Genomic DNA, 22,037 nt, shown 5'->3' on the forward strand with positions numbered 1-22,037 from the left:
GATATGGTATAGTTATCAAGCAAGTGGACGTATGATTTCTCTATCTGGATTTTACTTCTCCCTTGTGTCATTTCTCAAATGTTTCACTCATAAAAGACTTTAGGCTATATTCTCACAGGATTTGTAGAATAAGTACTCTAGCCTAGATTTCAGAAACTTACAGCCAAATAATCATAGATACTCATGTAATATATTTATAGATAGATGCAAAGATTATTACCTACATATTAATCTAAGTTTCTAAAAACTATTCTAATGCAAAAGCTAACGTGGGACTTCTAGATTATTAAAAGCATAGTGAAAGAAACAATACCAATATTCCTAAGTGTATAGCATAAACTTTTTATTTATATTTTTGAATTTTTGAAATTTTTGCTAGAAAACAAGTGCATATTGTACATATCTATATCCTAACAGATGTCTTAATTACACGTGTTTCTATGCCACCCCCAAACAAGAAGCATGCTTTGTCCTCAAGGTATTGAAATAAAAAGGGTAGAAAAATACCATGGAAATGCATGAAATTTTGGAACATCTGCAAAACAAGGTTAAAACATACTAATATAGATAAAGAAAAGCAGATGCAACTCTATATGAGTTCCACCCGTTATGGGGATAACAAGAATTAATTTGCTTAGGACATAAGAAGACACTAACTAAAACTATAAACTTACCTTATCTCCAGCGTTTAAGCGTCATCCTCATCTTCTATAAAGAAGTGAGGTTTCTTCGCATCCTGCCTTGCCATTATAATTTGTCATGCTTCATGCCATTTATCATCTACAATCGCTAACCTGTCAAGCGCCACTTGGTCGGATGGGGTGTAAGGTGCAACCTGATGAGGTTGTACCCTCCACCCTTGCCAAGTTATTGCACGGAAAGATCGAATAATCCAATTGGTGGGTCTCACACTGTCGACCCCAACCCAATCTGTGAAGCGGGCACAAAAAATAGGGAAGAAACATAGCATAATATGGCAAACTAAAACAGGCATTAGGGTCTGGGGAATATCATAGAGTATACATCCCCCAACTAAAGAAAGGAAAATATCACAAGTTTTGTCATTCGCAGAAGAATAACATCATTCCCCTCTAATGTTTAGCATGATCCAAAACATAACAATGCCCACGTTCATGGACAGGCTACCAAAGGCTATGTTATATTCCCCTTGGTCCTCTATCCTAAAGATTCCTGCCCCATAATGCTCATGCAAATTCTCATAGTTATAAAGATAAATATTATCGACCAAATAGGCCTGTGAGTTTTGTATTTCAACGGGCATAGCAAGTCCAAGAACAAAGGCTATCAAGAACCTGGTAATTTCCATTTGTTCATCCTTAATGGTGATAGAGAACACTTGTTCTCCATCCGGTCTATCAAAGAACTTACAATTATCATAAAAATAAGATGTAAGTGTAGGAGAATAAAGCTCATCAGGTCTTACCATTAGCAGTTCCCAGCCTACGTGTATGATCACCTCGCGGAACCAAACACCATAGGTGTCGCTTCCCACCAAGTCTTTGAAAGACTGCTCAGGTATGACTATAGGAGATGTCATCATAATAACTACTCTCTAGAAGAGCTTCAAACAACCCTGGAAAACTCACAAAAAATCAAAAAAAAAAAATCGGGCTACTAAGGTCGTATGCCGGTGCACTCGAATGGCCCTTTGAAGGCGCTGGGTGCGCCTTCGAAAATGGTCTTGGTAGGGCACGGGGAACGCTCCGTATGTGAAGAGCAGGATGAAGTGAAAGAAAAAAAATAATAAAAGGAAAAATGTAAAGTTTCAGGGTGAGAGATGAAAGTGAGATGTGTGGGTTTTGTGTGTAGAATGAATCTAGTATATATAGGGTTTTAGTTTCTAAAACGAATTGACAAGTTGCCAAAAACTTTTAAGGAAATTGCCGAAAACAAAATATTTCCAAAACCTAAAACGGAATCAACCCAGATTCATTATTCCAAAACCAACCTAATATCTTTTAGATTGAATTTAGAATAGCAACTTCCTAACTCATTGAAATTTCATCCTACCACAATATCTAATCATAGCCACACCAATAATAGCAACATTCTCGACCAACTCATTGCAAAATTACTTCTAAAATGGTGGATCAGATAAAAACAATGCTAAAAATAATAATACCACCCCCAAACAATTCGGGAAGGCCGGATTTAAGCAAAAATTGTCACATGCTTAGACAAACCACAAGTTAAATTAAAATAGAAATTAAAATAATGATTAACTACCGAATTCAAATTTAGCTACTAAATTCAACAACTTAACATCCAAACTAATAAAAACAATAAAAAAAAAATAACATCAAAACAAAACAAAAATCCTAAACAGAGTTTAGGATGGAAATACCAATACCCTACCCCCAAACAAATTTTATAGAACAGAGTTTAGAAAATTTGTTTTAAACATGGGTCTTTTAAAGTAAGATTCCCGAGACTTCATCTCTAACATATGTATATAATGAACATGCAGTTTACCATATATCAACAACCGAAATAGTTGTGGATCTTGCCATAAATAATTAACATGGAATGCACCCCCAAATAGAATCAAGCACCAAAATTGTCTACGATGCGACTTAGTTAAATGAAAGTGAAGTCTGATAGTTTTTTAACGTAACCGCGCATGCACCTTCTTTTTCCCCTTTGAACGAGAGGGTGTCCAAGTGAATGAGCGTGAGAAAATGGATGTTTATGGAAGATATGTTGGATATGGATAACTTTTAGAAGGAAAGAATGGAAGAAATGAGAATATAGGTTTAGCACAAAACTCATTCATGGTGTAAGTGGGAACTGTCTCAATTCGGAAAATGAAGGTGTCAAGTGCCTTTTCCTTGGGAATTATTTCTGTATTAGGAGGATTTAGAAAATCATTAAGCACAGAAGAAGCAAGAGGGTCAAGTGCAAACTTAGGGTTCCTTTGAAAAAGTAGAAGGTGGGGAATATTGGTGATGGAAGATGAATAAGTAACAGGATGATGTGAGGTGGATGAATGGGGCTCGGCTAGAGCTCTCAGGTCTAGATCATCAGAAGCCCTGAGATATGCAAGACATTCCTCAATAGGTAGGTCAAAAGAATCATTGGGATAGAGGGTGAAAAATTCATCTTTCGTCATAGCGTCAAGGGATGAACAGATGTTGACAGGGAGGGACTCACGAGGTGGAAAGGAAGAGTTGCAAAAGAGTCGAAGGAAATCTTCCTCGACTTCCAGGGAGTTCTCGTCGAAATTTGAACTTCCAAAGGAAAGAATTTGGTACATTAGATTCTCAGCTAATTGCAACGTCATTTTAGTAGGTTGCATCTCTTATAGACCTATTTGTTTATAGAGATAATAAGGGAGTAAGTTAACACTCGCCCCGTGTCTAATAATAATAGCCTTCATGTCATGTGTGAATCTCCTAAGGTGCATTGTACAGTAGGACGACCAGGGTTCTTGTACTTAACGATTCCATTATGTTCTGATAAAGTTGAAAACTATTCAGTTAGAAAAGCGTCTTTAGGAATATTTGTCTTATGCCTAGTAGTGCACAACTCTTAAAGAAACTTAGCATGGTGAGATAACTTTTTAATTGCTTCAAGAAAGGGTAGGTTTATCGTTAGATTTTTAAAAACTTTCCAAATTTCGTCAAAGTTTGTATCCTTGTTTAACATTGCTAATCTCTGGAGAAACGGTGGTTTCTCTTTATATTTCGCGTATGGATCAACAGGATGTCTAACCTTGGCTTTCTGTTTCTTAGATTGTGGTTTAACTGGTACCTCTACAGGGGTAGGATCTTCAGTTTTTATTTCGGTATCTAGTTTAATATTCGGTGTAGGGACTACTGGTGGGGTAACTATAGGCATAGTTACTTTGTTATCAACCACTCTGCTAGAACGGAGAGTGGTGATGGTATTTAGCTCACCTACATTTGCATTGTCCTTACTAGTATTACCGTTTACCTCAACGGCTGTGTTTGTTGTTTTAGGATTAAGTATCGTTTGACCTGGAAACACACCTTTGGGTTGTACTTTCTCTTGTGCTAACTGTTGTAAGGAAAGTTGGATAGCTTGTAAAATCTGTTGTTGGGTTTGCATAAAGGCATCAAAATGATCCGGTTGTGGAGGAGTGTTAGCTATAGGTTGTGTGACAGGAACTATGTCACGTTGATTATTAATGGGTGGGTTCTGATAGTTATTATTTACCAGAACGATACCTCTATTAGCATTATAATTATTATTGTTATAATTATTATAATTACCCTGACCTTGTCTTTGACCTTGTCCTTGTTGTGGTGGAGCTTGGTTGTAATTGTTGCTAGCCTAACATTTTGATTATTAAACCCTGGAGGTGTTACTTGTTGATTATTTCTCCAACTGAAGTTGGGATGTTGTCTCCAAGGGGCGTTAGGAATAGGATAACTATTAATTGACCAAATATTATCTTGTTGTGATGTTTGTTGTTCATAAGCGAGAGGACAATAGGAGTCGGGATGCTCAGGACTCAAACAGAAATTACATGGATTGGAGTTGACATTCATAACGGGGATAGCCTTTTGTTGAACAGAAATAGCCTCTACCTTTTTAGTGAGATATTCGACTAAAGTTTTTAGTTCAGGATCGGGTTTAATCTCAAACATACCGGCGGCCTTAACTATTATAGAAGAACTAGCGAGCGGGAAATATCGTCACTACCCCATCAGTTATTATTACACTTTGTTTGATCTTCTAAAAATTTATAAGCCTCTGAGGCTCCTTTACTGAGGAAATTACCCTCATTCATTATGTCAAGGACTTCTTTATGGTGGTGTAAAAATCCTTTGAAAAAGGCACGAACTGACATGTCTTTCGCAAGGTTATGGTGTGGACACTCTATAAGAAGATCGGTGAAACAATTCCAAGCCTCTGAAAATGATTCATGAGAATTCTGTCGAAAGAAATGAATCTTGGAAAGCATTTCATCTGTCTTCAGTGGTGGGTAAAAATGTTCCATAAATAGTTGAACAAGTTTGGCCCATGAGTCCACAGAATTAGGCACTTCGGCAGCTTAACCAAAAACGCCTTTATCGGGCTAAGGTGAAAGGAAACACCCTCAGTTTAATTTGTTCAGCACCAACCGTAGGATGGTGGAATGTGGTAAGGACTTGTTCAATCCTACGCATGTGCTGATAAGGTTTTTCATAGTCTAACCCAGACTATGAAAAACGGGTAACAAATTAAATATATTTGGGGGGATTCGGAAATCCCCCACTGGGTCTGCATGAACGATGCAAGATTTTGGGCTATCGTTCAAGGCTTTGTAAAAGTCAGAGAGAGGAGACTCTCTTTCTTCAGCCACTATTTTAGATGTAGTGTGTGGTATATTAGCTAGAGGTGTAGTGAGTGGTATACTAGAAAGGTGTGTTTGTTGACGTTGATGTTTGATTATGTTAGGCGTTTTTCTTCTACCTGACCTTAATCTCATGCAAGGCTAAGACCAATTTTAACTAAACACGACAAGCGTCAAAACAATCCTGATATGCTAGTATAAACCTCTAACAGGAGAGGCGAGGAGTGGAAGAAAGAAGTACCTGAATTCCTCCTTGCTTCACTTATGAATATTGTCTTGTATACGCGAGCTCAGTGTGTGTAACAAGTTAGAAACACTGTATAACTTGAAGTAATGGAAGTTTGAACTAACCTGTGGAAATCGGGCATTTCAAAAGAGGGCGCGGGGTACGCTCTGAAGTAGCCTAGATAGGGCGCAGGGTGCGCTCGTGTTTGACTCGAGGTCCATGCACTTTGGGCGCAGGTTGCGCTCCGGTTAAGCCTTGGTAGGGCGCAGGGTGCGCTCGTCCCTTAGCTGATGTCCAGGCACTTCAGCGCGTGGTGCGCCTTGATTTTGTCTAGGATGGGCGGGGAAGTGCCGTGCCTTGATGTCCAGCACTTCAGCGGGTGCGCTCAATTTTGGCCTAAAAGGTGCGAGTGGTGCTTCGGTGTATTCTGCGAAAAAAATCAGTTCCGAAGCAAACAACCACAGTTAGAATCAAACAAGGGTGGGTGGGTTTAGTGGGACTTTGGGAAGAATAACAATACTAATGAAAATAATTCTAAAGGGAACAAAGATGGCAGCGGCGCCATTTGATAAAAGGGAAAACAATAGTTTTACCTACGAATAAGCGATTAAACTCAAATGTAAGTAAAACTAGAACTATTTTACGCATAATGTTATCAAAGTTTTATACTCTCAATGCTATTGCAATATAGTTGGAATAGAAAATTCGTTTCACTCCTAGTTCTTTAGAAGTCTAAGTTAACTACGATTATCAGTCTATCAAGGTCAATGAGAGTAATGACAGAAATATACTACGATGGGAAACTACTAATCAATATGCGAATTACGAAATGATGGAATTCAAATACTAACTTGACAATAGAGAATAAATTAGGGGAATTCGATTCCACCTTGATTCGACTTAATCAACTAACAATGAAATGCCATAATCCAAATTTCAATGCTTTCGCATAACAAACTGGTATTTCTAATCCCTAATAATTCATGGCAATCTCTACCAAATAATAACTAGCATGTGAAGAAATCAAACTCATTCTCATGGTAAACTAATTACTTTCTAAAATTGAATAGATTATCACGACGATTTCTAAGCTAACAAAATCAAGTTTTCATCAAGGCTTCCTCAAACCCCTCTAATGGAGGTTTTAGCCTTGAATCATTAAATTATCATTTCTATATGAATTTAAGCAAGACGTGATATAAAGATTATAAATTTACTTATTTGAATAAAAATGGAAATCTGATCATGCAAGATTGAATTGAAACTAGTAATGATTATTAACTAAATCTATGAATTGAAGCTAAAATGATTTAATGGAATGAAACTAGATTTATGAATAACTAACTAACTTTATTGATCTAATGAATAATAACAATACTGATTCAAAATTGAATTTAAAACAAGGTAATAAAACTAATTAATAGAGTCTAAACTAATTTTATTTTCTAATCTAGGTCTAGCTCATTGGTCTGCCTCATTTCCTCCCTTCAAGAAGAGAAAGAGATCCCCAATTTCGTGCATGGGCCTAGAGCCATGTTTTGGGCCAGAAAATCAAGCCCAAAACCCAATTTATTTAGTCCACAGAGGTCTTTTCAGCTGGATTTGACTTCAACAGACTTTTCATCCACTTCTGCTCCTCTTATTAGGTCAACGTTTGGACCATTGGAAAGCTCTTTCCAAGATGGTCGTTTTGACATAAGGTAAGCCCAATTCCGAGGTCTGAGTCTAAAGATACCGTCTTTGGAAATTTTGCTGACTTTTACTTTTCAACTTTGACCGGGCTTTAAAAAGGCATTTTCTATTTGAATCTTGGCCTCTAATCATAGAACTTTTTAGCAACCAACCCTTGCTCCTTTATCTCGCAAAAGTGACACATTTCTGCACATAATTGACTCCAATGCCTGAAATACATAAAAGCACGTAATCAGCATTAACTCTTATTTATTACTCGCATAATTGGTCTAAAAGTATTATTGTTAAGGGGTTAAAACTACAGTTTTGGACTCTTATCAACCATCATGCGGGGGTCATTTTAGTGGCAAGAAAATTGCCTCCAAAGTTCTTCAATGTGGGCTTTATTGGCCGACCCTATTTTAAGATGCCCATGCACACTGCAAAGCGTGTATTATATGTCAACAACTTGGGCATATTACTCAACGTAATATGATACCCTTAAATCTCATTCTCATAGTGGAGATTTTTTATGTTTGGGGTATTAATTTCATGGGTCCGTTTCCCGTTTTGTATGGTTTCATTTATATTCTTGTAGTTGTAAACTATGTTTCTAAATGGATTGAAGTCATGGCTTATCGTAGTAATGACCATAAAACTGTAGTATTGTTTATGAAGGAGTATATCTTCTCATGTTTCGGCGTACCTAAGGCCATCATTAGTGATGGAGGAAAATATTTTTATAATAGGGTTATTGAAGCTTTAGTCAAGAAATATAGAGTTACCCATAAGGTGGCGACTCCATATCACCCACAAACTAGTGGTCAAGTAGATGTGCCTAATAGAGAATTTAAAAGGATATTAGAAATGACAGTTAATTTAGATAGGAAAGACTGGTCTAGACGCCTAACAGATACTTTCTGGGATTATATAACGGCTTTTAAAACACCTATTGGTATGTCACCGTACTGCTTATTAGTTTTTGGTAAACCTTGTCACTTGCCTGTTGAGTTAGAATATCGTGCCCTGTGGGCTATTAAAAGTTTAAATTTCAACATTAACGCTGCTGGTGTCAAGCGCAAATTACAATTAAATGAGCTTAAAAAATCCATAGCGATTCTTACGATTTAGCGAAGGATTATAAAGCTAACATAAAACGTATTCATGATAAACATATTTTCCATAAAGAGTTTGACCTTGGCCAAAAAGTTTTGCTATATAACTCACGTTTGCATATTTTTCCTGGTAAATTAAAAACACGTTGGTCCGGACCTTTTCTGGTTACTGATGTCACCCCTCAAGGGATAATTACCTTGGTAAATCCAAAGGACAACAGTACCTTTCAAGTAAAAGGCCAAAGCTTAAAACATTTCCATGAATTATGTTCGCTCGCTGTAGAAGAAACACTTTTACAAGACCCTATTTATGAAGACTGACCCTATATGTTGGTGTGCTTCCTATCCATATTCTATATTTTGGGAGTGCTCCATTAAGGTACCCAGACACTCCTTTCAAAGTGTGTGGTTGTAAGTGCAGAATCCTTAGTCCATGTTCATGTAATTCACGGATTCCTCTCTTACAGTTTTTCTCGTTTATTTTAAGTAGTGTTTCTCTATGGAAGTGATTTACATTTTTACTTGCTTTATTCTTGTATTTTTCAAAAATCCTTTTCATAAAAATTAGAAAATATAAAACCAATAAATATTAGATAGATTAGAAAGTTTGGGGTATCTGACTTTAAAAGACCTTCTTTTTCACCACAACATAATTTTTCATCCTATTCTAAAATTTTGTTTGGGGGTGGGTAATCACCCCACCTTGTTCTCTCAATTTCCTATCTTTGTTTATGCTACCCTTTAGTCGTATAGATTTGTGTGACACAATCTAGTCTTCTAGATTGTCCTTCACCCTCATAACTTATGAAATTTATGCATTTCGAGGCATTTTTCCATCACCTTATAAGTCACCCACTGTTAGATTTGAGTTTTTCCTATATCATTAGATAGCATTCTTTATGTTGATCATTTTCATAGTTCATTCACAAAAATCGGACCGCTAACGAATCGGGTATCTTTGTTTTAAGTTTTACGAAGTAGTAGGACATGATGGGTATTTTTAGAAAAGATTTGGGCTTGGGCCAAAATTCATTTTTTCACCCAACCCACGATATTTACACCCCACTGACCATCCCATTTAACCTCGCGCTCCGGCCCATTCACTTCATCTTCCCAAACAAAATTAGCTAGATCTGACCTAAATCGATCCCCAGTAGAATAGCGACGCCTATCAGAACCTAAATACAAGCGCACCCCGTGCCCTCATCGAAACAGACGTTTTCAAGTTTTTTATAGCACCTTCCCATCATCATCCCCTACTTAAACCCCTACCTGTATTCAAATTTCAACCATACAATGGCCTGCCCAACAAAAATCATGCCGAAATTCGCATTTCACACGGAGATATTCCAGCCATTCTACGGTACGGAGATGCATGCTAGAGGGTGGGATAGAATATGGTATTCTACTAATGAGTACTACCATGAGGATTTGGTGTTGAGATTTTATCATAATAAAAGGATAAGTCCTTAAGGGAGGCTATTTGTGGATTTGGACAAAGTTCAAATGGATGTAACGTACAATTTGCTAGCATCCATCATCGGGATAACCCGCGAACAGTCACCCCGACCTTCTGAGAGATCCCAGTTTGATAGAGTGCATCAGTTGATGCTAGAGACACTACTTGAGGGTCATTACAACGATCATTCTCACTGTGCCAGGCAACAGTCGCTTAAGATTAACTAGCTGGCTATGACACAGTGGCTAGGCAAGAACATCTGTAGCACCTCAAAGCCGAGTGACATCATCTTGTCGTTCATGCACGTCCTTTGGGTTTTGTAGAACAGGAGGTATGTGATAGGGTTATATACTAAAAGCATTACTTTTGTATTAACTCTAATTCTTTATATTTTGAATAAGAATCATATGGGCAAATGTTATGCATATTATATATATTATTAGTTATATGCATGTGTCTAATACTTTATGTCTAATACACAGAAGATCATATCATTAGTACCTTATAAAGTATAAGTAATTGTTCACAACCTAGATGGATTTGGACAAACCATTAGTACGGTTGTAGTATAATCTGGTATTAGTTTATCTTGACTATAACTAGTACATTTTGTGTGTATTGAACAGGACCAAGTGAGGTTGTTTCTCTTTATACTGACTGTATAAGATAACAAACACCTCTATTATTATGGATGTTTGTCCTCTTAATCCGGATATAATAATGGGCACTTACGTGCATTGTACATTACTTTAAATCATCAATGAGTGAGATTCATTTGTGAATCAACAAACTCGATGGATTGGGTAATGACATTGTATGTAAGGTGTCTTTGATTATTATAGAAGAAATCCGTGACCCGCAGGAAGTCGGGTTGATGATGTCCCCTTGAGAAGCTCAAAAAGATTGTCATGTAAACCCTGCAGGTGGATTTATTCCGACATGACAATGAGGTTGAGTGGTACTACTCAAGGACATAAGAAGTTTATTAATGTAGTTGTTAGTAACTTAACTTAATCAACGGACATTCGATATCTTAAACACGGGGAGATCCACAAGCATATAATATGGAGCACATAAACGCTAACACTTAATTTGGGATTAGGGCGGTAGTGCAACAATGGCCTTTAGTGGAATAAGCCATTTGTTGACGGACTTGGGCCGTGTGTTCTGGGCGAACATGGGAAGCCCAAGCCCGTCAGGAGGCCCAACCCTAACTTCTCCTCATGGTCCCTATCGTAGCCTATAAATAGAATCTCTTTCTCTTGGCCAAAATTCACTATTTATCTAGATTAGAAAAAGAGGCAAGGAAAGATAGATCCAAAATTGGATCTAGCTTTGTGAGAAAGAAGGGGATTGGTAGATCGTTACCCACACAACGTCCAATCTATTCTAAAGGAATATAACAGAAGATCAAGGGGTTGATTGTTGATTCGGATTCATAAAGCTTGGATTCTCATAGTTATCTAAACCGGATTCAAAGGTATGTTTTCTATCCAAAACCGTGAACCCCATTAATTCCATTGTGCGTGGGTGTTCACGGTTTGTAGAAATTTGCATTCTGAAATAACGGTTCCTACAATTGGTATCAGAGCATGTAGATTTGTTGGTAGATGTAGAACTATTCTAACATGGTTTTACAGGCATCTAGACCAACTGTTATGGTCAGAATGATTTCTGGAAAGAAATGGATCGTTTTTTATTTTATGAAAAATTGATCGTTTTAACAAGTTTTGATTATCAATGGATGTAATTTAAATCACGGTATGTATCGTGTTATTGTTTTTATCATTGATGTAATCTATTGTAAAGATCAAAAGATCAAAAAGATCAAGATTTGGATTGGTCGAAATCAGGATCTGAGTTTTTTTCTCGTGGAGCAAAAGTGGAGCGCGGGTCGCGCTGATGCGCCTGGAAGTTGTTGAATGTATGAGTGCGCCACGCGCCCTATATAGGTATATTTGGAGAACGGGTCACACTCTTCAAGGCAGAAAGAGAATTTTTTTTCTCTATAATGAGATGATTTTTGTTTGCTATTCAGGGGTCTATGAAGTGATTTCGTGAGGTTTCCAGTGAAGGAAACAAGTCACAATTTCTAAAAAAATTTAAAAAAATCGGGGCGCTGCCCCCAACCTTGCCGAATTTTGCGAAGGCAACTAAATGAGTTCGGCAAACAGAATGGAGCAATGAATATAGGTCATAACAGTTGGGAATTAATTTTTGATTTTATTGTTCATATTTGCTTATTCTATATGCATGTTTTTATTTGTGAATGTTTGTTAAAAACTAAGCCCACATGAATAATAGATAACATGGACATAGACCTGACCAGTAAACAGAAAGATCCTCAGTTCTAAATAACTAAGTGGGAGCGGGAATTTAGTTTCGTATAAATCCCACAATCTCCATTACTGGTTTGTTGGTAATGTAATTATACTTGCGCGTTGGTTTTAGTGCCTTCCTCCATATCGGATGAGTCTAATTACGGATTACCATAACAAACTTCTAAAGGACAACTATATGAAGTTATTAATGTATGGATTCACTTCTCCATCTGAAGGGATTTATTACAAATAATGGACTAAGAAGTTGAGTAATGGTATACACTTAGATGCAAGTAATGGTATCCTCCCCATCGGAGTCACTGCTATTATTTGTAGGACCAAAGAAGGTTAGCATTTTAGTTTTACTTGTCTAGATGGCATGTGTCCACTTTAACGAGTGGTGTGCTGTTAAGTTGACGAGAAGTAGAACTAATAGGAAAAACCTCTCTACACGAATGTAGATAGGGTAAACGTCCACACTATCGCGGGCTTACTACATCTCGGTGTGTAGGTGTCGACTGTGTTAATTAATTGATTTTTAAGTTAACTCCAAAAGTATTTCCACAAATGTAGAATGGTAAACGTCCACACTATCGTGGCTTACTACTTCTCAGTGTGGAGGGTACAAGTGATGGGTTGATTAATTAATTAATTTTTGTTATTAACTAAAGAAGTTTTTGCCCTACATAATAGTTATTTTATGTGATTCTCAGGTTTTCAAAATGGTTACTTTCAACCCACTAGCAACTATTCTTAAGGAAAACAAACTTCTTGGCCCTAATTACATAGACCGAAAATGCAACTTGGATATCGTGTTGATCATCAAAGAGTACAAATATGTACTCAATGAGGAATGCCCACCTAAGCCTGACGATTTTGCTGGAGAAGAGGAGAAAGGAACATATAAAAAGTGGATCAAGGCAGATGAGATGTCGCGGTGTTACAATCTGGCATCTATGTCAGGTGTGCTGCAACATCAGCATCAGGCCATGGCCACGGCTTATGATATGATGGCCAATCTCACGGAACTCTTCGAACACTAGAATAGGGCTGCTAGGCAAACTGCCATGAAAAACTTGATGACCACAACTATCACTGAAGGGACTCCTGTAAGGGATCATATACTCAGGATGATGGCTTATCTGAATGAGTTGGAGATCCTTGGGGCTGATATCGATGCGGAAATGCAGGTCGATATCATTCTCATGACGCTGCCTGAGAGGTTTGAACCATTACGCCTTAACTACAACATGAACAAAAGGTTGTATTCTTTGGCGGAGCTTATGACAGAACTTCAGTTAGCTGAGAGTCTCTTTAAGCATAATTATGTTCAAGTTTATGCTACTAAGAAGGTTTCTACTTCTACGCCTAATGGCGGTAAGAAGAAGACTAATGTTCAGAAGCATAGGAACATGGCAAAGAAGGGCATGGGACCTCAAGGAGCTGTGAAAAAGCCTAAGGGCAAGTGCTACAAGTGCAAGCAGTCAGGACACTGGAAGCCAGATTGTCCTCTTCTCAACAAAGAGAATAATGGAGGTATGTCTCATGCACTAGTCGTTTAACGTGTTATCTACCAGCACCTGGTGTCTAGATACGGAAGCCACTAACCATGTCTGTATTTCATTGCAGAGGTTCAAGGAAACCAGAAATTTTAGTGCTGGAGAGATTGCCTTATCTTTGGGGATGCTACCAGAGTAGTAGCTGTTGCAGTGGGAGATGTTTGTTTATCTTTTGGTAGAAATAAGACTATGGTGTTAAAGAATTGTCTTTATGTGCCTAATTTTAAAAAGAACTTGTTTTCAATTTCTATGTTAATTAAGGATGGATATTATGTTTCTTTTAAATGACAAGATTGTCATTAAGAAAAATAAACCTTTTATCTGTTCTGGTGCACTAGAAGGCAATTTATACATCATTAATCTTATTCCACCCACAGTGCATTAATTTTTACCCCAAGTAGTATTATTCTAGAAGTATTGAGAGGAGAGACATTAAACTATTTCAGTACCAATTGTACAAGAATAGGAACCACAACGTGTCACCAATGACGTACAAGAACATGAGGTGCTTCATCGTAGTTGGAGGGTTGTTAGACAACCTGACAGGTGGATTAGTTTGGGAATGTCTTTAGACATAACCTCTTATAACCAAGATCCTGATCCCTGGACCTACAATGAAGCACTCTAAGATAGAGATGTAATATCTTGGCAAAAGGCAATGAATTCTGAGATGGAATCTATGGATTCTAATCAGATCTGGGAGCTTGTAGAGCCACCCAATGGTATAAAACCCATTTGATGCAAGTGGGTCTATAAAATGGATGTCAAGATAGCTTTCCTTAATGGAAGTCTTGAGGAAACCATCTATACGGAGCAACCAAAATGATTCATTGAAAAAGGTCAAGAGCATCTTGTTTTATACAAGAAATTTGATGGAAACATAGTGGTAATTCTTGTTCTTTATGTGGATGACATCTTACTCATTAGAAACAATGTGAAAGTGTTGACAGACATAAGGGTATGGTTATCCAAACTATTTGATATGAAGGACTTGGGAGAAGCGGGTCACGTCCTTGGGCTCAAAATTATAAGAGATCGCAAGAAAAGAATGTTGTGCTTATCTCAGGCTACCTATATTGATACTGTGTTGACTCGTTCTAACATGCAAAACTCCAAGAAAGGTTTCTTGCCTTTCAGGCATGGAGTTCCTCTATCAAAGGATATTTGTCCCAAGACACTAAAAGAGATAGAGGACATGAAAGCGGTTCCTTATGCTTCGGCTGTAGGAAGTTTAATGTACGCCATGCTATAAACGAGACTAGACATCTGCTTTACCGTTGGCATGGTTAGCAGATATCAGAAGAACCCAGGACAAGGGCACTAGACTGCGGTAAAACATATACTGAAGTACCTGAAAAGGACTAAGGATTATAAGTTAGTATACCATGCAGATAGTTTGGTTCCCTTAGGGTATACAGTCCACACTATCGTGACTCCAAAAGTATTTCCAAGAATGTAGAATGGTAAACGTCCACACTATCGTGGCTTACTACTTCTTGGTGTGGAGGGTGCTGAAGGGTCAGATAGGGACAAGAGTAAGTCTACCTCAAGTTGTGTGTTTACCTTGTGAGGTGGAGCCATAGTATGGAGGAGTGTCAAGCAGAAATGCTTGTCTGACTCCACCATGGAAGCTAAATATGTGGCAGCCACTGAGGCAGCCAAAGAATCAGTTTTGGGTCCAAAACTTCTTGTAAGCAAGTAAACACATTAAGCGCAAGTACCACCTAGAAAAAAGGAGATGTTTATGTTACCAAGATAGCATCAGAAGATAACATAGCTGACCCCTTGACAGGCATATTGAGGGGATGGGAATCAGATGCTTGGCAGCATAGCTTTAAGTATAAGTGGGAGATTTGTTAGTAGTATACTAAAAAACAATGCTTTGAGTATAAGTGGAAGATTGATAGGGTTATATACTAAAAGCATTACTTTTGTATTAACTCTAATTCTTTATATTTTGAATGACAATCACATGGGCAAATGTTATGCATATTATATATATTATTAGTTATATGCATGTGTCTAATACTTTATGTTGTAGATGATATGGTGTGAACACACAGAAGATCATATCATCAGTACCTTATAAAGTATAAGTAATCGTTCACAACCTAGATGGATTTGGACAAACCATTAGTACGGTTGTAGTATAATCTGGTATTAGTTTATCTTGACTATAACTAGTACATTTTATGTGTATTGAACAGGACCAAGTGAGGTTGTTTCTCTTTATACTGACTGTATAAGATAACAAACGCCTCTGTTATTATGGATGCTTGTCCTCTTAATCCGGATATAATAATGGGCACTTACGTGCATTGTACATTGCTTTAAATCATCAATGAGTGAGATTCATTTGTGAATCAACAAACTCGATGGATTGGGTAATGACATTGTATGTAAGGTGTGCTGTTGATTATAGAAGAAATCCGTGACCCGCAGGAAGTCGGGTTGATGATGTCCCCTTGAGAAGCTCAAAAAGATTGTCATGTAAACCTTGCAGGTGGATTTATTCCGACATGACAATGAGGTTGAGTGGTACTACTCAAGGACATAAGAAGTTTATTAATGTAGTTGTCAGTAACTTAACTTAATCAACAGACATTCGATATCTTAAACACGGGGAGATCCACAAGCATATAATATGGAGCAAATAAACGCTGACACATAATTTGGGATTAGGGCGGTAGTGCAACAATGGCCTTTAGTGGAATAAGTCATTTGTTGACGGACTTGGGCCGTGTGTTCTGGGTGAACATGGGAAGCCCAACCCTAATTTCTCCTCATGGTCACTATTCATCTGGATTAGAAAAAGAGGCAAGGAAAGATAGATCCAAAATTGGATCTAGCTTTGTGAGAAAGAAGGGGACTGGTAGATCGTTGCCCTCACAACGTCCAATCTATTCTAAAGGAATACAACAGAAAATCAAGGGGTTGATTGTTGATTCGGATTCATAAAGCTTGGATTCTCAGAGTTATCTAAACCGGATTCAAAGGTATGTTTTCTATCCAAAACCGTGAACCCCATTAATTTCGCTGTGCGTGGGTTTTCGCGGTTTGTAGAAATTTGCATTCTGAAATAACGGTTCCTACAGTATGGTTTTTGCCTCATTGATTGTCAGCGTGAAGATCTTCTAGATGTAGGCCTGACCACTACACCCCTACCTAATTTAGTTACTAAGATTATGTTATCTTGGGGTTGCGTGCCTGAGTCACCTAGGACTAATATTAAGCTTCACTCAAACGCAAAGGCATATAGTGATTGTGCTCAAAGGTATTGGACACTGCTTTAAGAGAGAGATGATGGTATAGATCAGGATGAGGAAGAGGATGAATATCCTATTTGTTTTGCTGAGAATGCTATGGATCGTGCTTTTTCTAATTTTGCACGTTTTTCACTACTCCATAGCGGGATGTGTACGCTTTATGATCACCAGCAAACCCTAACTACGCTCTATGAATCGATATAGAACCATCAGGGTTCCATTCAACGTCATCACCAAACTTTAGAGCATAACATCCGAACCATAGATGACAACCAAGCTAACGTGCTTAGTAGTCTAGAGAATATGGAACAGGCGCAGACAGATTTTCAAGCCGAGGTCTTGAGACGTTTGCCCCAGCCCGGAGGTTCGCCTTCTTCTTCTGACTCTAGACGTGAGCGTCGTCGTCGTTGTCCTTCTGCAGGTTATGGACCATCTTCTTCTCAGGGATAACTTCTTTCTTTTTGATTTGTTGTGATGGATTTGATTTAGATTTATTTTTGTTTTGTAATAACTATTTAATTTCTGAATTTCTTTTAATTTCAATACCTTAGTTTAATTATTTGTTAATTGCATTTTCTTTAGTTAAGTAGTTAGTATTTAATTGTTTATGTGATTGCTCTACTATGCACGTATCGTCAAATTTAATGTATGATTAATCACATATTATTTACCATATAGGTTTTATGTTGCAATTCAGCATGTTTAGGTATTTTACTGAACTATTGCATGAACCCCCTCAAATTGTTTGGGGGTGGTATATTTAAATTTAGCACAATGTATGTGCACGTATGAAATTGCATGCCTTAATCACATTTTTATAAGTTTTGGGCCAAAATATAACAACCTTTAGGCCTTGTTTAAATTAATTGGGATCCACAACGTAATTAGGTACCTGATATTTCGTGGAATTTCAAAGTTTTGCGGAATTTTAGAAGTTAATCTAATAGAGAAAACCCATTATATGCAACCCATGGGCCTTGTTTTATTCAATTGGGATCCACAATATAATTAAGAACCTTAAATTTCGTGGAATATCAAAATTTCATGGAATTTCATAAGCTAATCATATATAGAAATTCCCAAATCAAAAATAGAATTCATGTGTTAAGAAACTATTCCTAAGATTAAGTTTTTGCACATCTTTTTATTTAGCAACCATTTGGCCTTAGACTTAGCAACCAAACACTATAAAAACAATATCTAAGCATGTAGTCTCATAACTGAAAACCCTAAACACATCTATATCAAGATATTCGATAAGAGCCCAAAACTGTAGTTTTAACCCTTATCGAGAGCAACCCAACAGTCGCTCAATATAAATCTATATCATGTCAAAATTACCTAATCGCCCCCTTGTGCCTTCCTCCAGGAAGGCTTACCTTTTGGAAGCACGCCACTCTAACCGGCAACACGAATTTTTTGATTTCCATGTTTTTCTTCTCTAACTTCCAGTACTTAATTTCATTACTTGTTTGCTATGTTTACTCCAAAAATTATATGAACAGTCATCCTTTTGAGGGTCTATTTCTCAATAACAAGTACGGTGCATACTTTGATGACATGATATTAGAGCACGAATGGGAGACCCTATTGGTAAGACATGATCAAACTTATTCTCCTGCACTTACTACGTATATTTATGAGCATGTTACCTTCTTTGACCGCTCCAATGGAGAACAAACACTAAGCATAATGTTAGATGATGAACCCTTTGAATTGACTAAATACTTAGTTTCATTTTCATTAGGAATTCCAACCCCTGCCCAAAACACCGATACATAATAGCTGATAATGACAACCATTATGACTAGGTAAACTTCCACGAGACCTATGGTGCGGGTATATTCCAAGTAGAACACCAAGGCCAATGTAATGTATCCTTAGGAAACATGGCCCTTAATAAGGGCCTTACTATGCTTTTCCTTAAGCTTAATGTCCTAGGAGATTGGCACTTCAAATTTGCTGATTCCCGTGCATGCAACGCCTTCATTGCTTTAGCAAAGGGGCATTGGTTTTATGATATATCCAAAACCATAGTGGCTGGTCTTGCTAGAGCCCAGACTGTAAGCCATCAGTACCTTCTTATGCCAATCACAGTCACTCATATTATGCTATTTTTCTTTTTGGAATTTTGTACAGGTTTCACCGATTGGGTTAAGGTTGACACAATGCGCACTACCAATGCTATAGTCCGTTCTTTATGTGCTATGGTATGGCCTGGCTGGCACATCCAACCTCACCTAATAGCCCCATATACCCCGTCTGATCAAGTTGCACTAAATAGGTTGGCAAGGGTAGATGAAAATAGAATAAAGACATGGAAAGTAGTCATAGATTTCCAAGACTTAAAGGCACCTCATTTTACAAGGGAGGATAATGCCTGATTTGTGCAACTATATATGGTAATATTTATAATTTCTTGTTAGTGTCCGTGTTTATGTCCCAAGCGATTCTTAATTCATGTTATCTCCATAATGGATGGAACTCATATAGGAGTTGCGTTTGCAATTTATTTCTTTATCTTTGTATCGTTTAACTTTTTTTACAGGTGCTCCCATTTAGAAACACATTTCTATGGTACTCTCTATCCTTTATTTTCATTCCATACTTTAGGGACAAGGCATGATTCTGTTTGGGGGTGGTATAGAAACACGCTGTAAATGTTTAAGCACATATTAAGTTGTATATTACGTATTATTTGTCGTATAAAATATAAAAAAATGTAAAATTAGTTTATACTATGCACTTAGGATAGTGGTATTATTTTCTTTTCCATGATGATATTAGTCTAGAAATCTCAAGTAGCAATAGAATTAAGAGTAGTTCTTAGACACTTAGGTTAATATGTAGGTAATAGTCATTGCATCTTTTCATTAACATCTTGCATGAGCATGTATAAGTGTACTTGACAATATTTTTCTGAGACCTAGGTTAGACTACTTAATTTTACACATCCTGTGAGAATCTAGCCTAAAAGCCTCATATGAGTGAGTATCTGAGTGATGACACAAAGGAGAAGTATAATGTGAGTAGAGAAATCACACATCCACTTGCTTGATCACCATACCATATCCTAAGCGAGAATTTAAGCCCTCTTTGGATCCATATAGCTAAAAATTCATACCCATAAGTAATTATCCGCTAGTCGCCCCACTGAGCCTTTTTCATTAGCCTTTTCACAACCACAAATCCTTTACCCATCTTTCAAACCAATAAAAATAAAAATAAGTCTACCCATCTTGAATGAGTAAAGAAAATAAAGAGAAAGACCTGTGGAAAACCAAAATTAGTTAGTTGCTTCAAATGGAATTGCTGAATTAGAAAAATCCAATGGGCTTTGTAATGGGGACTGTTTATGGGCGACTTGTTTGTGATGTAACTTAAGTTACTTCTTGATCTAGTGTTCCTTTTTATTACCGCTTTTAGCTAATTCCTATCTTCTTACTGAGTACTATCTAAACATACATCTTTCTCCTTTCCTCTATTGGTAAAATCCTCTATTGATTTACAGTGAGAGTTCAATAAAGGAAAGGTAAGTAGTAGTCTGCTATTCATAATGGCTTCAACGAGTAACCCCCACCCTCCTCCGATGTCATCTACACAAAACAACGCTGCTGGAGTACGAACTAATGCACGAACTAATTCTTGGAGTGCACTCTTCGGTCAGAATGGGGCATAGGAATCGACAGTAGCTTTCAAAGAATACACTCCAATCTATGTAGGAGAAGTAGCTCAGTTTCCACAAGAACTGCTTGAGCAAGGAATCCAACAATGGGATGAGTACCTGGTGGGTTATTTTCTGGACTCAAGGCTCTCGTATCCAATGGTAAAGGAGTTCCTGGAGAAAAAATGGAAGCTTAAAGGATCATTTGATATCACCACTGACAAGGAACTATTCTATATGAACTTTTCGATCCCTGAGGATAGTCAAATGGTACTTGAAAAGGGGCCTGTATTTATTGCGGGTAGAATGTTTGTTGTGAAACCATGGACAGTTGAGGTAGATAATTACAGGAATAAGGTGGCCTCAGCTCCAGTCTGGGTAAAGCTGATGGATGTTCCAAAGGAGATGTGGACGTTTGATGGTTTGTCTTACCTGGCTAGTTTGGTTGGAGGTACTCCTATGTTTATGGATGATGCGACTGCTAAACGGAGAAGATTATCTTTTGCGAGATTTTGCATAGAGTTTTCTGTTAATCATGTGTATAAGGAATCTATCAAAGTGAAGGCTGGAAATCGTGAGGTGGTAATACCACTTGACCCATGGAAGCCTGTGTCCTGTAGTAAGTGTAACCGGTTTGGGCATACTGAAGACAAATGTGTAGGAAGGACTATTCGGGTGTGGAGAAGAAGAACAACACCACAAAATGAGGAGGTGCAGATAAATCCAAATGCAGTTGAGGGCCACACAGAAAGCCAACAGGAGGAGGTCAGCGGGACAGAACAAGTAGATGGTGGTATTGTGGAACCCCTAGTAGATAGTGGTGGTTGCCTTAAATAACAACTAAGAGATGATTACGAGGCCTATTGAGAATCAAGATAATCTTGCTATAGTGGCTACTGTGGGTAGTACTATCCAGCAAGGTGTATGGCAAGAAACGGCAGAAAGTGAAGAGCCTGAGACTAAGCAAGTTAACATGGTATCTCCTGGTAGAGTGGAGTGTATGTATGTTGAAGATGGCCAATGATTGGTAGAGACATCGGCAGAGAATTCCTTAGTGACTCCTCTCTAACAAATAAGGCTGACCCATCCAGATGCAGAACTGTTTCAGGTAGAGAGAAACTTATTTGAGGCATTAGTTGACATGGAGGATGACCTCTCGGATGCATAACCGGAGTTATTTGGAGATAACACCTCTAATCCTACTCCTGTGAGGGATGTCCTAGTGCGTTCCTCTATACAAACTAGGGCCCAAAGCAAGAGAAGTGAAAAGCAAGCAACGCCATCGGGGAAACGAAGTAAGGGTAGACAAAGAGGAAGGGGAAAGAGGAGGAACCATTAACTAAAATAAAATGATTAAGATATGTAGCTGGAATGTTAGGGGACTGAATGAGATTACAAAAGCAAACCAGATGAATAAGTTTATTACAGAGCAAAAG

General features: G+C 37.7%; 1 protein-coding gene across 1 annotated transcript; it reads left to right on the forward strand.

Moving 5' to 3' along the window:
• Positions 1-20,760: 20,760 nt before the first annotated feature.
• LOC147504373 (uncharacterized) lies at positions 20,761-21,438 on the forward strand. Its single transcript, XM_086605176.1, has one exon. The coding sequence runs from the start codon at positions 20,761-20,763 to the stop codon at positions 21,436-21,438; it is 678 nt and encodes a 225-aa protein (XP_086461302.1).
• Positions 21,439-22,037: the final 599 nt, after the last annotated feature.

Source organism: Coptis chinensis, chromosome 4 (genome assembly GCF_015680905.1).
Source record: "Coptis chinensis isolate HL-2020 chromosome 4, ASM1568090v1, whole genome shotgun sequence".
In the NCBI taxonomy this organism is placed as follows: Eukaryota; Viridiplantae; Streptophyta; class Magnoliopsida; order Ranunculales; family Ranunculaceae; genus Coptis; species Coptis chinensis.

What these genes read in the sequence shown, in the direction of transcription:
- LOC147504373 (XM_086605176.1), top strand. Translation starts at nt 20,761, where the DNA reads ATGGTAAAGGAGTTCCTGGAGAAAAAATGGAAGCTTAAAGGATCATTT.